We start from the raw sequence: 13,662 nt of genomic DNA on the forward strand, positions 1-13,662 counted from the left end.
GTCCTTCACTGTTCCTGGCAGAGACCATGTTGGGTTGGGAGGGCCGTTCGCTGGACAAAGGTTAGTTAGACATGCATTAAAATATACATGCAAAGCTATGAATGAGTATGGTTTTCACCAAATAGTACAGAAGAGCTTTTGAAAGAAGTTTGGCTTCTCTGGGTTCTTGCCACCCCTCACATCCTTAGGCCTGTCCCTCTGGGGCAAGCTCACTTTTTTTTATTGTAATTAATTTTTAAAAAGTTACAGTTGATATTCAATATTATATTAGCTTCAGGTGTACAACATAGTGGTTAGACATTTATATAATTTATGCAGTGATCCCCCTATTAGTCCAGATGTTGGTTCTTTTTTTTAAATTAGTTTCAGGTGTACAAAACAACATAATGATTAGATATTTACACCCCTCCCAAAGTGATAACCCCAACAAGTCTACTACCCATCTGACACCATACATAGCTATTACAGTAGCATTCACTATATTCCCTAGGCTGTACTTTACATCCTGTGAATATATACTTATATATTTTAAATTATAGTTGACATTCAGTGTTATTTAATATTAGTTTCAGGTGTACAGCACAGTGGTTAGGCATTTATATAATTTATGAAGTGATCCCCCCAATAAGTCTAGTACCCATCTGACACCACACATACCATGTTTCCCCGAAAATCAGACCTAGCTGGACAATCAGCTCTAATGCGTCTTTTGGAGCAAAAATTAATATAAGACCCGGTAGTTTTGCTCCAAAAGATGCATTAGAGCTGATGGTCTGGCTAGGTCTGATTTTCGGGGAAATAGGGTAGTTTTTACATTATTGACTATATTCCACATACAGTACTTTACATCCCTGTGACTATTTTGTGACTACCAATTTGTACTTCCTAATCCCTTCACCTTTCTCACCCACCTCCCAACCCCCCCCCCCACGTAGCAACCATCGATTTGTTCTTTGTTTGAAAAAATATATGCACCCCTATGTTTACTGCAGCTCTATTCACAATAGCCAAGATACGGAAATGCCCATCAATAGATAATTGGATAAAGAAATGGTGGTACATATATACAATGCAGTATAGCTCTGCCATAAAAAGGGATGAAATTTTACCATTTGCGACAACGTGGACGGCCCTAGAGGGTATTACATTAAGTGAAATAAGTTAGACTGAGAGAGACAAATACCATATGATCTCACTTATATGTGGAGTCTAGAGAACAGAATACGAACAAAGTAGATGGATGTTGGTGCTTAACAGTAGCTAAGCAGACTCTTCGGGCTGATGTGATCCCAGGAGAGGGTTTATGTCCAGTGGACAATAGTGAAGTGTTTGCCATAGCTTTCTGGGCCTGCATTTCGTTCCCCCAGGGCCAAGGGCGTGCAGTGGTTTTCCAGAGAGCCCTTCTTAGGTGGTGGTACAGCTGCAGGGTCACAGCGGGTCTTTCTGTGCAGCGTTCGGCTTGCCCTTGCCTGGTGAGAGTAGGTCTCGGCGGTTATGGCCGTCGAAATTCCATCAGGTCACGCTGGGGACTGACCCCGTCTGCATCCATTTTTTCCCCTGGGACTTGTCACTAAAGCAATAACTTACCCACTTGTAGAAAAGATCATGAATGACTTGGCATCTTTTTGAGGTCAGCATTTTGGAGCTCTCCTGGGTAGAAGAAAGCTTGCTGGAGGGATGGGAGCAGCAGCAGCAAAGTGTCTTCCGACAGCTTATTTTATTTTCTGAGCATGAGTTGTGGGTGTCGGTGTGGTGGGTGAGGACAGCTTATGTCAGTGTGTTACCCATTGTCAGAGAGGTTAGCAGCTTAATCTGGTTGTAGGGCCAGAATTAGAATTGGAATTGCAGCCTCTGCCCTATGTAGCTGACCACTTTCAGGATTGGCTACTCAGGTCACCATAGGTGTCGCTCACTGCACTCGCGTACTGGCCTCCTGGTTATCGTTTGCTTTTCTGCATCCACTCATATCAGGGAAGTGACCAGTGCAGGCAGTACACATGCGTACTAGTAAAACAGTGTGGCTGGCTATGCATGGACCTGTCTCAGCTCAGGTGCTACTCAGCGATGACGCTGACCGTGGCTACCCCATTCAAACCCCCCAGCCCTAGTGCCAGTACTCTTTTCAGGGACATCTGCTCTGCTCTCATAGCATTATCTATCATGCTCTGAAATGACCCTGTGCGTTTGTATGCTTGTGTATTGTGTGTGCACACCCGGAGCTCACAGGGCCCTGGAGTGAGTGATGGTAATGACATTAGAGAGTTGGGGGTGAGCTCCCAGAACTTGGTGACTTTCCATGAGCTCTTATTCAAGGGATGGCCTTAACCACGGATGACACGTTTACCCTGAGCGTCCCCCCAAACTGCGATCCAAGTGATTATAGTCTGTTCACCCAGCAGTCTTCAAACAACTGTTTCTTTGCCCCTTTAATATAGTCAACATCTCTGTATCACCACGGACACATTTATGTTGACATCTAAATACGTCTGAGTATAAAACTTTATTGTCAAAAAGAAGTTAACATATTAAACATTTGTATAAGAGGACGTGAAACACACAAGTACTACGTACTTTTTGGGAAATCCTGTGTTAAACTCCATACTTATCTTCCCTAGCCCCTGTGCTGGTGGGAAAGAAGGCAGAGCCTCAGGGACAATGGTATGAGAGGTGGGAGGGACTCTCTTTTCCATGGGTTAAAAAATAAAAGGGGGGCCCGGCCCGGTGGCTCAGGTGGTTGGAGCACTGTGCTCCTAAAGCTGAGGTCACCCAAGGTCACCTGTTCGGTTCCCACATGGACCAGTGAGCTACGCCCTCTATAGCTAAGATTGGGAACAACGGCTCTCCCTGGAGCTGGGCTGCCCTGAGCTGGTTTCCGGCAGCCGGAAAGAGCTGCCAAGAGCTGGGACTGACTGACTGCCTGGGGAGGGGCAGGCAATAATACCAGCATGGGCCAGGGAGCTGTGTCCTACACAACTAGACTGAGAAACAACGGCTTGAACCCGAGTGGGGGGCGGGGGAAGGCAGAAGAAGGGGAATAAAATAAAATAAAAATAAAAAGGTCCATAGAGAAGAAGACACTGGAGGGTCTGGGGGAATGGAGGAAGGGGTAAATGATTATAGGACCATGAAGACGCTTGAGATGTGCTGTGACTTTAAAAAAGAGAAGGGAGGCGTAAAGGAGAGTAAGACTCAGGTTTCGTCAAAAGGCTTTGTGGCAGCTCCTTGGAATCTTACACAAGAAGCCAAAGGAGTGGGAAGAATGACTTCTGCTTTGCCAGATGAGGGACTGATGGTTTATTTAGGTTTGAGATTCAACCTGAGCTTTTGGTTTAAGATGTTTACTCTCCCGTGTCTTCATGGTTCTTTTCCTCCCGAAGCGGCTACTGCCAGAGATTTGGAGATGTGTGCATATGATTAGGGGAGAGTGCCACTAAAACCTGATTTGATAAGTCAGTCAGCTTCTGTCTCCAAGTCCGAGTCTTGCTTATCTGTGGGTGTGCCCAGCCCGGAGGGAAGAGAGAGGGACAGAGATAGTATGTCTGTGCATGTTTGGATGCACTTGGTGGGGACATCAGATACGAATAGGGAATACCAATGGTTTAGAAGAAGGGTTAGTAGAGTGAGAATTGTTTTGGGGGCACAAGTGAGAACTGTTTCCTCCTGTGTCGCCTGCAGCTGCCACAATGCATATACAGTAAGGTGTGTCTTTATGTCCCCCTTGGTTTTGGGCGAGGCCGTCACCTTTATCTGCTTGCCCCTTAGGACTCAAGAAAGCACACTGGTGAGTCTTTGATTGAGTCTCCGCTTGTGTGCACAGGGAGTAGAGAAATGCCTCTAGGTATTTCTAGGGACTTGTTTGTTCCCCGCCACCGGGAGCTGGAGAATCCTCGCCCAGGGCTTGTGTGGCTCCTGAATGTCTCCTGGCCGGCCTCCTGATGGTCTTGCTCTCTCTCTTCCTCCTCCTCCTCCTCCTCATTCTGCACGGAGAAGGTCACTGATGATCTAAAAACAGGAAAGAAACTGCCCCTGTATGCAGTGCTTGCTTCCTCCTAGCCCCAGCCTACAGGTCCAGGGGGCAGGTCCTAGAGGAGCGTGGTAAGCGTTTGGACACCTGACCTCAGTTTAGTCACCAGGCCGAGCATGACCGTGAGGGGGCATATTCAGCTTAAGAGGAGGCGTCTTCTTCAAGCCTGTGCTTGTCAGGGTCCTGGTGGCTGTCCCTCCTCCCCCATGCGGCACTTGCTTGTTAGAGAGAGACAGGGCTTCCTGTCTAAACCTGATGTCTGCCTAGATTTGGGATGCAACCTGAATAGCTTTGCCTATACCCATGTGACAGGTGCCCAGGAAGCAAGCTGCGTGGCTGATGAGGAAAGCTGGGCTGGCCGTGGCAGCCAATGAGTGCCGGGTAGTGCTGTGGGCTGGTGTGGGCAGGTGGCCAGTCTCTTGCTCCCGGCAGGCAACCTCACCCCCAGGTTGCTGGATCACCCGAGAGTCTCGGGCAAGACGCCCGCCACAGAAATACTGAGCCTTTAATGTTTAGAACAGGGCTCCTTGCTGCTTTCTTAGAACAGTGAAAAATCTCTCTCCCTGGTGTTTTGTCTTATTGAGATTCCAAGGGACATGGGACAGTCGTTCAGTAGCGAAGCCAGGAGATTCATAGGCAGGACCCTCTGGCTTTCCCTGCCTGAGGCTTAGGGACCTGGAGCATATAGGACCTTGTGACCTGCCATTCCTTCAACAGGGCCCTGGCACCAGTCAGAACTTGGCAATGGGCAGGGACGGTCTCAGGGACAAAGGAATTTATCTGTCATCCTTTAGGGGGAGGGCAGCACTTGGGGTCCCTGACATACTTTCACTTAATAGATTATTGCTTTTTAAAATTGCCTTCTTTAAAAAAAAAAAAAAAAGCATTTTTTTTTTTTTTTTTAGGAAGCTCAAGTAGACCTGCCGTGTGGAGACTGGGAAATTGATGATTGGCTTCTCTCTGTATTTTGGCTGGGGGGGCCCTGCCCCCCATTGCCCACTCCTACCTGCCACCTTGATTTACATATTGCATTTGGAAACACATCTCCTTATGTTGACCTCATCATACGTGGTGTTGGGGGGTCTCTTCCTTACATCCCCAGGAGAACCTTCTGTTCGGGGTTAGGGTCAGTAGTGGGCTTCTCAGCTGGCTTTCGGGCCCTCCCTGGCCGGCTGGGCATTGGGGGCTGGGAAGGTCCCTGCCACCCATCACCTGAGAAGCTAGACGGAGCTGCGAGGTGTGACCCAGGGGCTCTGGCCACCAGGGGGCCTGGTCCCACTGGATTGTAAAATGCTGGGGGCTTTGAGCTGGGAATGAAAGGCATTTCTGTGGGAAGGTTTGGTGTCGTGGGGCACATGACTTTGTCCGTCTCGTGAGTTGCTTCACTGATGGCACCTTTCTTTGTTCTTCCCAGCCTGTGGGCCGAAGCTGACCAACTCCCCGACCGTGATCGTGATGGTGGGGCTGCCAGCCCGGGGTAAGACCTACATCTCCAAGAAGCTGACTCGCTACCTCAACTGGATCGGCGTCCCCACCAAAGGTGAGGCCGTGTCCCAAGGCTGTGTAGTCACACTATGTGCTGCGATCCTGCTTCCCACCCCTCACCCCCAAACAGAAAGCAAAACACAAAAATGGCCCTTCCAGATGCAGCACCGCTCTTGGGCTGGTTGGTCCCCTTTGCTGGGGGTGGGGGGGATCCTTTACAGCTGTGTCACCCACCGCGCTCTATACACACCCTTACTTTGGGTCGGGATCATTTCTCCCTGGCCACTCCGTTATTCCCACTGCTCCAGAACCCACCCAGCTCAGCCCTCACCTCCTTCCAGAAGCTTTCTCTGGCCACCGCAGTCTGTGTTGATTTTTTTCCCTTTTAATTCCCATAGCACTTCGTGGTAACATTTGTCTACTGACTAAAGTGCTCCATATCGCTGATTCTATGCTTATGAATCTTTGCCTGGTCTTTCCAACTGTATGAGAAATGTCTTAAGGACAGGGACTCATTTTTACACTTGCTGTCCCCCACTTGCTGTCCCCCACACTTGCTGTCCCCCAGTGCAGTGCTCCGTACAGGAGATGCCCAGCAATGTCCAGTGCTTCCCGGGGGTGTGGGCTGCTGCGTTCGTAGAATGGCCGATTGGGACCTGGCAGTGGTGTGCAGGCCCACCCTCTCCTGGGCACCGTCAGCAGAAATCATTGCCCAGGGTTCACTAGACGGGTGACAGCCACCTGTGCTTGCAGTGTCAGCCTCCAGTCCCTTAGCTCGGGAGGCTGGACGGGAGGCTGGCTGTAGGAGACAACCTGCAGGGAAGCAGGAGGCTGTGCGCTGTTTGGTGCAGGGCAGCTGGGCTGGGCTGCCGTCTGGGTCGATGATCGCATGCGACACGAGGAGGTCCACTTTCTGGCTTCCTTGTCTTCCCAGAATTGTGTGTGTGTGTGTGGGGGGGTGCTTGGTGTCCTTATTCGGAGTGTTCCCAGCTGCAAGTGGCCTCTTCTTCCTGGGGGCCAGCTAAGTGTCCTCCCTCTTCCGTCTGCAGTGTTCAATGTCGGGGAGTACCGCCGGGAGGCCGTGAAGCAGTACAGCTCCTACAACTTCTTTCGCCCGGACAATGAGGAGGCCATGAGAGTCCGCAAGTAAGGCCCGAGCTGCCATGGAGGCCTGGGGTTTGGGTTTGCTTGGCTTTGGAAAGCCGGGTTCTGTGAGAGAAAGAGGAAGCTGGCTGTGGTGTGGCTCTCCGCTGGTGGCCCTCAGGTCTGGCCCCACCCTGTGTGCCGGTGGAGGAGTGTCCTGGTCTCTCAGAGACGCGCTGCTTTCATCTGCTCCTAGGTGGTCTAACCCGGCTGATGGGATACAGATCAACAACAACGGCTCATTATTAAGAATGAACAAAATTGTTTTCGTGGAAAATCAGCTGCTTCCACTGAACAGGATTTTGTTTTAAGCCCAAGGGGATCATGAAACCCAAACCCAATGGTGTTCAGCCCTGGCTGCTCTTTAGAAATGCCTAGGAGTTTGGAAAGTTCCTGATGCCAGGCCGACCCCAGACCAGATCAGTGAGACTCTATGTCAGGACTCAGTTTCTCAGAAGCTCCCAGGGGGATTTCAGAGTGCATCCAGTCAGGAGCAACCCTTTAGAGGGTGACTGCAGCCCTCCACGCAGGCTTCGACAGGGAACCTCTGGGCCTGTGGGGTCTGGCCTGGCAGCCCTGGCCAGCCTGAGCCCTTTAGCAATAGAATCGCCAGTCCCTCTGCTCATTTGGAGGAGTGGGGATTGCCTGGGCTTCTCCCGTCGGATGGGCCAGCGCTGATGTGTGTGTTCTTTCTGTGTGTTGCAGGCAGTGTGCTCTAGCCGCCTTGAGAGACGTCAAAAGTTACCTGACGAAGGAAGGGGGCCAGATTTCAGTAAGTCTCAGGAATACCCTGGCTCTATCTCCAATCCCATAGTGGGATGGTACCCTGGACAGAGTGACATGGAGACACTGGCCCAAGCAGTGCTGAGAGCCATTGTGAGGACATCTCACATAGGGACAAGTGCCTCTGGCCTTAGAGTTGATGGAAGCAGGTGGCTAGAGCAGCAAGGGACCCATGAAGGCTCGGCGGGGGCAGACTCAGGGGCACAGCCAGCCGATGTGCTCTGCTCACCCCTCCTCTGTGTGCAGTCGGCACCACCCTCCAAGGCAGGCTGGACCCGGGGTGGCTGCAGCCGTGGAGCCAGCACCCTTCTCTTGTTACCCTCCCCTGCGTGTTAGTGTTGTTCATTTGCTTTAAGGAGTATTCCCACCCCTCCCCTTTCATTCCTGAGTGCTGGAGGTGGTGGTGGTGGGGCGGGGGGACAGCCATGGGCAGGGCGCAGTCTCGCCTGGAACCTCATTTTTGGAAGTGACCAGCCTGACCTACTTGGTGTTTTGGCAAATACTGTTAAACTCGAGTTTGGGTTCTCTTCTCTGCCCCTCTTTCTCCCTGTCAGGTTTTCGATGCCACCAATACTACCAGAGAGAGGAGACACATGATCCTTCATTTTGCCAAAGAAAATGATTTCAAGGTGAGCCAGACTTCTTGCCTTGCCCTGGGGTGCTCATGAGAAAGGGAAACCCTCAGGAGTGGGCTATTTGTACTTGGTCCTTCAACTCCCATGGCCCTCGTTGTGCTATGTACATACCGATAGGGCCTCCCTGGTGGGGCTCTTAGGGGTCACCCTGACTGGGGAGGGTGAAGCATCTCTCCTCTGGGGGAGGAAGGACTTGGGATGGAGTGGATGGTTCTTTTTTCATGTTTTGGAGATTTGTGAGTGGTGTCCTTCCTCCTGAGATGTGGCGGTAACATCACCGCGATACCAAAGTTGGCCCTTCGTGTTACCACATTTGTTTTCTAATATTTCTGTCTCTCGTCCTCCAAGGTTTTTTTCATCGAGTCTGTGTGCGATGACCCCACAGTTGTCGCCTCCAACATCATGGTAAGACAATGCAGGACCCCCAGTCTCGTGCTGCAAAGCCCGGAGAAGTAACTAGGCCCTGAGAGCGAACTGGTCCTCTCTCTATGCTGTTGATTTTGTCTGAGGTGGGATCCAGGAGGTCAGAAGGGCAGAGTGGTAGCGTGTTTCCCCGAACATAAGACCTCACTGGAAAATAAGCCCTAGCATGATTTTTCAGGAGGACATCCCCTGAACATACGCCCTCGTGCATGTTTTGGAGCAAAAATTAATATAAGACCCAGTCTTATTTTCGAGGAAACACGGTATTTAACCTAGAAGCATTGTCTGTGACCTGGCCTGGCTTTACCTGGAGTCCTTTCAGTCAGCAGAAAGCAGTCTTTGTGGGACATGAGAGGTAAAGTGAGGGTACGGGGACAGTTTCTGTGGATGGCAGTAGCTCGGCGGCTGGGTGGTGATGGGGCTGCTTGGGGCAAAGAGCAGCTCACTTTCTTAGATGGAAAAGGAGGCAGCAGGCTGGTCCCTTTTGCTACTGAGGACCCTGGTCGGTAAGAATGGCTATGTATTGACAAAGGCCATAGGACTCAGCAGACTAAAGGCAGAATTCCCACGTCTGGGAACCATGTAGGTGGTAAAACTATCTTCCTGCTGAGGCGTCTACAACATACCCTCCTTCTCTCCCTGTGCCAAGAGGAGGTGTCTGGATCAATTGAGGGTAATTGGCAGCTTAATTTAATGAATTCCTTAAATTTTATCACTTGATAGCAATATATCACAAATAGAAAGGGTTACTGTAAAGCCTTTACCACAAGTCACCTTCTCATGTTGTAGATAATTTTCTATCCAACTTAAATACATCAGAATAAGCCGTAGCTATATAGAGCACAGGTGTGAGACCTCTTGTGGGAACACAGCGGAATGGCTCCATAGAAGTATGCGTCTTTAAAGGGATGCCGAGCGCTCCTTAGCTTCTGGTAGTGGGCCTTTTCTGCAAGGCAGTGCGAGTATTTACAAGCATTTCTAAGAAATGAGTTCATATTTCAGGAAGGGCTATTCAAATTGTGGAAAATCAGTCCAGATGAGTTTCAGCAGGTCCAAAGGAAGAGGCTCAAAAGCGGAGGAAACAGACGTTGCTGTAACCTGAACAAAGGGTTTGGCTGTATTTCTTTGGTTGGGTTCTACTAGTTCCACTTGGTAGTAAAGGGAATAGCAGCTGCAAAATTGCTTTTCCCCGGTGAGCAGTCCCACGTGCTTGCCCAGGAATTTACCGTTTGTTAACACAGTCATTTGCCTGACCCTCCGCGTTCAGAGGTCTCTTTTGCTGATTAAGCCTCAAAGCAACTTTGTAGCTTAGGCCTTTCCACTATGCTCTTTAGGTGGGTGGCTCTACTAAGGAGGAAAGGACTTGCTTTTCAGTGCTTAGTCCCGTGGCACGAAGCACATTCACATGGTGGTGCCACCATCACCACCATCCATCTCCGGAACTTTTTCATCTTCCCAGAATGAAGCTCTGCACCATGAAACAATAACTCTCCATGGAACTTGGATTTTTGAACATAGCTGCCTCTTTGTCATGGCAGTGGTAGTTGCTGATGAGGGAAAGAACACAGGCCTTAAAAAATTCAGAGTTTCCCTAAAATCCACCAGACCTGTTGTTCAGTTATAGGCAATGGCAGGCCTGAGGGTCGGTCCTCTGGCATCTCCTTCCTAAGAGAGCAAACCTTGGAAGAGGCTGGGTATGGGGTCCAGGTGGAGAAGTGTTAATCAGAAGTGTTAATCCAGTGTGTGCTGCCCCGTCTGTGGGTGCTGCAGGAAGAATCCTGTCTGCCACACAGGGCCAGGGACATCACCAGCAAGTGCCCAGTGCACCTTTCTTTACTAAGCGACAACCTGCCCTTGGGGACCATTGCAGAGGCTGACGCGGAACTTGGTTGACTTGAGGGCTGGGCTGTCTGGGGGTGACTTGGCTACCAGATTGATCCCTAATTGTGACCCATTGAGAGGCGTTCGTGAGAACCCGCATGGGTTTCCTGTCTGCATCCTTTCAGGCCATGGTGCTCTCCACGTGGTGCCCTCCCCGGGTAATGAGGGCATTAGGACTCGACCCCAGTGTATTTCTTTTTTCTCTTACACGCTGGTCGGACCATCATTATCCCGAGCCTGTCTGTGCTTTCCCCGTTTGCCAGCCCCAAATCCTGCTTCAGCTAAGCAGAAAGCCTGCCAGCGCCATTCATCAGCTGCCCCTTTGTGGTGTTACAGGAAGTGAAAATCTCCAGCCCGGATTACAGAGACTGCAACTCAGCAGAAGCGATGGACGACTTCATGAAGAGAATCAACTGCTATGAAGCCAGCTATCAGCCCCTCGACCCCGATAAATGTGACAGGTAATCACCTACTTGAGGGCTTTTCATGTTTCTTGATGTTCCCACAAAGCAGCTGCTCCTGGATCCTTTTACAAACTCTCTTTTCAAATATCTTTTTCAAAAATTCCTTGATCACCCGTTCAGTGTAACTACTTCAGACAGTAACCAAGGAGAAGTGTGGGAAGTGACTGTTTGAGCCCAGTCATGCTGCTGTCCTGTTGACATTGCCTCTATTTTCTTTTGCATTCGCTTGTCTCTCTCTCCCCTCTTCTGCGAGGCCAGCAGCCTCTCAGCCACACACTGTGTTGCGCGTATTACATAATCACTCTCTGACTCTCAGAGAAGAGATTCAGTCTGTGCCTCGGGGAGCATGCACCCCGACGTGGTGGTTCTATTGGGCCAGTGTCTGCAGCTGGGCAGCCTGACTGGTTCTGTTGGGCCGCTCTCTGCAGCTGGGCAGCAGGGGATTTGGCCCAGCCTGGCAGTGCTGTGCTGGCCGCGGCTTCTGACCAACTGGGCGCCTTCTGTGCAGGGACCTGTCGCTGATCAAGGTGATCGACGTGGGCCGGCGGTTCCTGGTGAACAGAGTCCAGGACCACATTCAGAGCCGCATCGTGTACTACCTGATGAACATCCACGTGCAGCCCCGCACCATCTACCTGTGTCGGCACGGCGAGAGCGAGCACAACCTGCAGGGCAAGATCGGCGGTGACTCGGGCCTGTCCGGCAGGGGCAGGAAGGTAGGAGGGGAGTGGGCAGGCGGGGAGCTGTGTGTGTGTGTCACTGTGGGTCTGTACATCCCTGCCTGTGTACATATGTGTGTGTTTCTGTGTATAAGTGTGAGTTTCTGTATGTGTGTCTATATAGAGAGGGTGCCAAAAATGTATACATGTTTTAAGAAAGGAAAGAACTGTTAAAATAGTAATACTCAATATATACCGATAACAAAAGATGAATACAAGTCACGTTTGACTTCTGCAATGACAGGAGGTGCTCGAAGTGGTTACCATCAGCATCCAGACACTTCTGATTATGGCGAACTACTGCTTGAGCAACGCTGACCAAAGTGTCCACTTGTGTACATTTTTTGGCACCCCCAGTATGTATGTCCCTCTCGCTGCGTGTCTGTGTGTGTGTGTGTGTGTGTGTGTGTGTGTGTGTGTGTGTCTGTGTGTCAGTGTGTGTGTGTGCGCACGTGTGCATGGGAAAGGAGGGGCTGTGGGGAGGGTGTGTGTGTGTCGGGGGCTCCTCCTCACCATTCTAATGACAACAGAGCGACCGTCCCTGCCACGGAGCAGGAGGAGCCCTGCACTGCTGCCCCGGGGCCCCGAGTGCAGTGCGTGTCCCTCTCGTCCCACCCTCAGTTTGCCAACGCCCTGAGCAAGTTCGTGGATGAGCAGAACCTGAAGGATCTGAAGGTGTGGACCAGCCAGCTGAAGAGCACCATCCAGACGGCGGAGGCCCTGCAGCTGCCCTACGAGCAGTGGAAGGCGCTCAACGAGATCGACGCTGTGAGTCCGGGGTGGAGCCCGAGGGTAGGGGGCCCTTCCCACCCACGGTGGGGAATCCCACTGGGACCACCCCAGGTGGCCGCTTCGGGCATGTTCCCTCCCGTGACCTCTGGGTGTTTCCTCCAGGGTGTCTGTGAGGAGATGACCTACGAGGAGATCAAGGACACCTACCCTGAGGAGTACGCCCTGCGCGAGCAGGACAAGTACTACTACCGGTACCCCACCGGGGAGGTACGTGTGCTGGAGCTGCCCCCGCCACCTTGGTCATGCAGCGAGTGGTGCGCCCATGTAGCTGGTGTGTGCTGTGCATGGAGGAGCTCATGCCGGGCCTCCAGAGGCCGGGCAGTCGGACTAGACCAAGAGAGGGCTGCTGGGACCCGGTTAGTCAGAGAAGGAAGTGGGGGATGGGCAGCAGAGGAACCGGTGTGAGTGGGAGCCTGGGTGGTCGTAAAAGTCACAAGCCTACCCTGTCTTCTTCAATTTCTTTTTATTGAGATAAAATTCACAATACAAAATTCACCGTTTTAACCATTTTAAAGTATACAATTCAGCGGTTTTTAGTATATTCACAATACTATGCAACCATCACCACTAATTCTAGAACATTCCATCACTCCAAAAAGCAACTCCAGCCTGTTAGCAGTGGTCCTGATTCCCCGTACCTCTGGCTGCGGACAACCACGGAGCTCCTTTCTGTCTCTGGAGTTGCTTATTCTGGACGTTTACTATACATGGACTCAGGCAGTATGCAGTCTTCTGTGTCTGGCTGCTGTCACTTAGTGTAACGCTTTCAAGGTTCATCCACGTTGCAGCATGTGTCAGTTCGTCACTCCCTTGTGTAGTGTAGAGGGTTAGGAAGGGGATGGAGCAGTGAGACAGAAGGAGGACGCAGGCTTGTGTCCTCGCAGAGGAGTGCTTCTCCACACACTCCCCTTTCCTAGGAAGCCAGTTGAGGTGGGTCTCTAGGACCCCCGGGGGCTGCAGCACTGACACCTGGGGTGTTGGCTGATCCACTGACTGCATGTCCTCTGCTTCACAGTCGGGGTGGCCAAGTGGGAGACATCCCCGGCCATCACCACCACCACCACCAGCCCCCCACCTCACCACCCCCCGTGCTTCTGCTGCAGCACAGCTCCCTGTACCTCTGTCTTGCAGTCTTACCAGGACCTCGTCCAGCGCCTGGAGCCGGTAATTATGGAGCTGGAGCGTCAGGAGAATGTGTTGGTCATCTGCCACCAGGCGGTCCTGCGTTGCCTCTTGGCTTATTTCCTGGATAAGAGTGCAGGTGCCACTGTCCTCTGAAGCTTCCTGGCGGGGGTGGGCGGGGTGGGGAATGG

General features: G+C 51.4%; 1 protein-coding gene across 7 annotated transcripts in view; it reads left to right on the plus strand.

The window, feature by feature from the left end:
• The window catches only part of PFKFB3 (6-phosphofructo-2-kinase/fructose-2,6-biphosphatase 3), a 70,848-nt gene that overhangs the window by 46,429 nt on the left and 10,757 nt on the right, over positions 1-13,662 (plus strand). For 6 of the 7 annotated variants that reach the window (XM_074325018.2, XM_019738224.3, XM_074325019.2 and 3 more), the window contains exons 2-11: positions 5,439-5,564; positions 6,559-6,655; positions 7,358-7,424; positions 7,990-8,064; positions 8,419-8,475; positions 10,711-10,835; positions 11,347-11,554; positions 12,179-12,325; positions 12,452-12,556; positions 13,481-13,610. In XM_074325018.2, coding sequence (XP_074181119.1) covers positions 5,439-5,564; positions 6,559-6,655; positions 7,358-7,424; positions 7,990-8,064; positions 8,419-8,475; positions 10,711-10,835; positions 11,347-11,554; positions 12,179-12,325; positions 12,452-12,556; positions 13,481-13,610 — 1,137 coding nt within the window. Of the gene's footprint in view, positions 1-5,438; positions 5,565-6,558; positions 6,656-7,353; positions 7,425-7,989; positions 8,067-8,418; positions 8,476-10,710; positions 10,836-11,346; positions 11,555-12,178; positions 12,326-12,451; positions 12,557-13,480; positions 13,611-13,662 lie in introns of those variants that run through there. The other variant, XM_019738225.2, reaches the window with a different exon arrangement.

Source organism: Rhinolophus sinicus, chromosome 1 (assembly GCF_057876585.1).
Source record: "Rhinolophus sinicus isolate RSI-liver-muscle chromosome 1, RSI-T2T, whole genome shotgun sequence".
NCBI classification, from domain to species: Eukaryota; Metazoa; Chordata; class Mammalia; order Chiroptera; family Rhinolophidae; genus Rhinolophus; species Rhinolophus sinicus.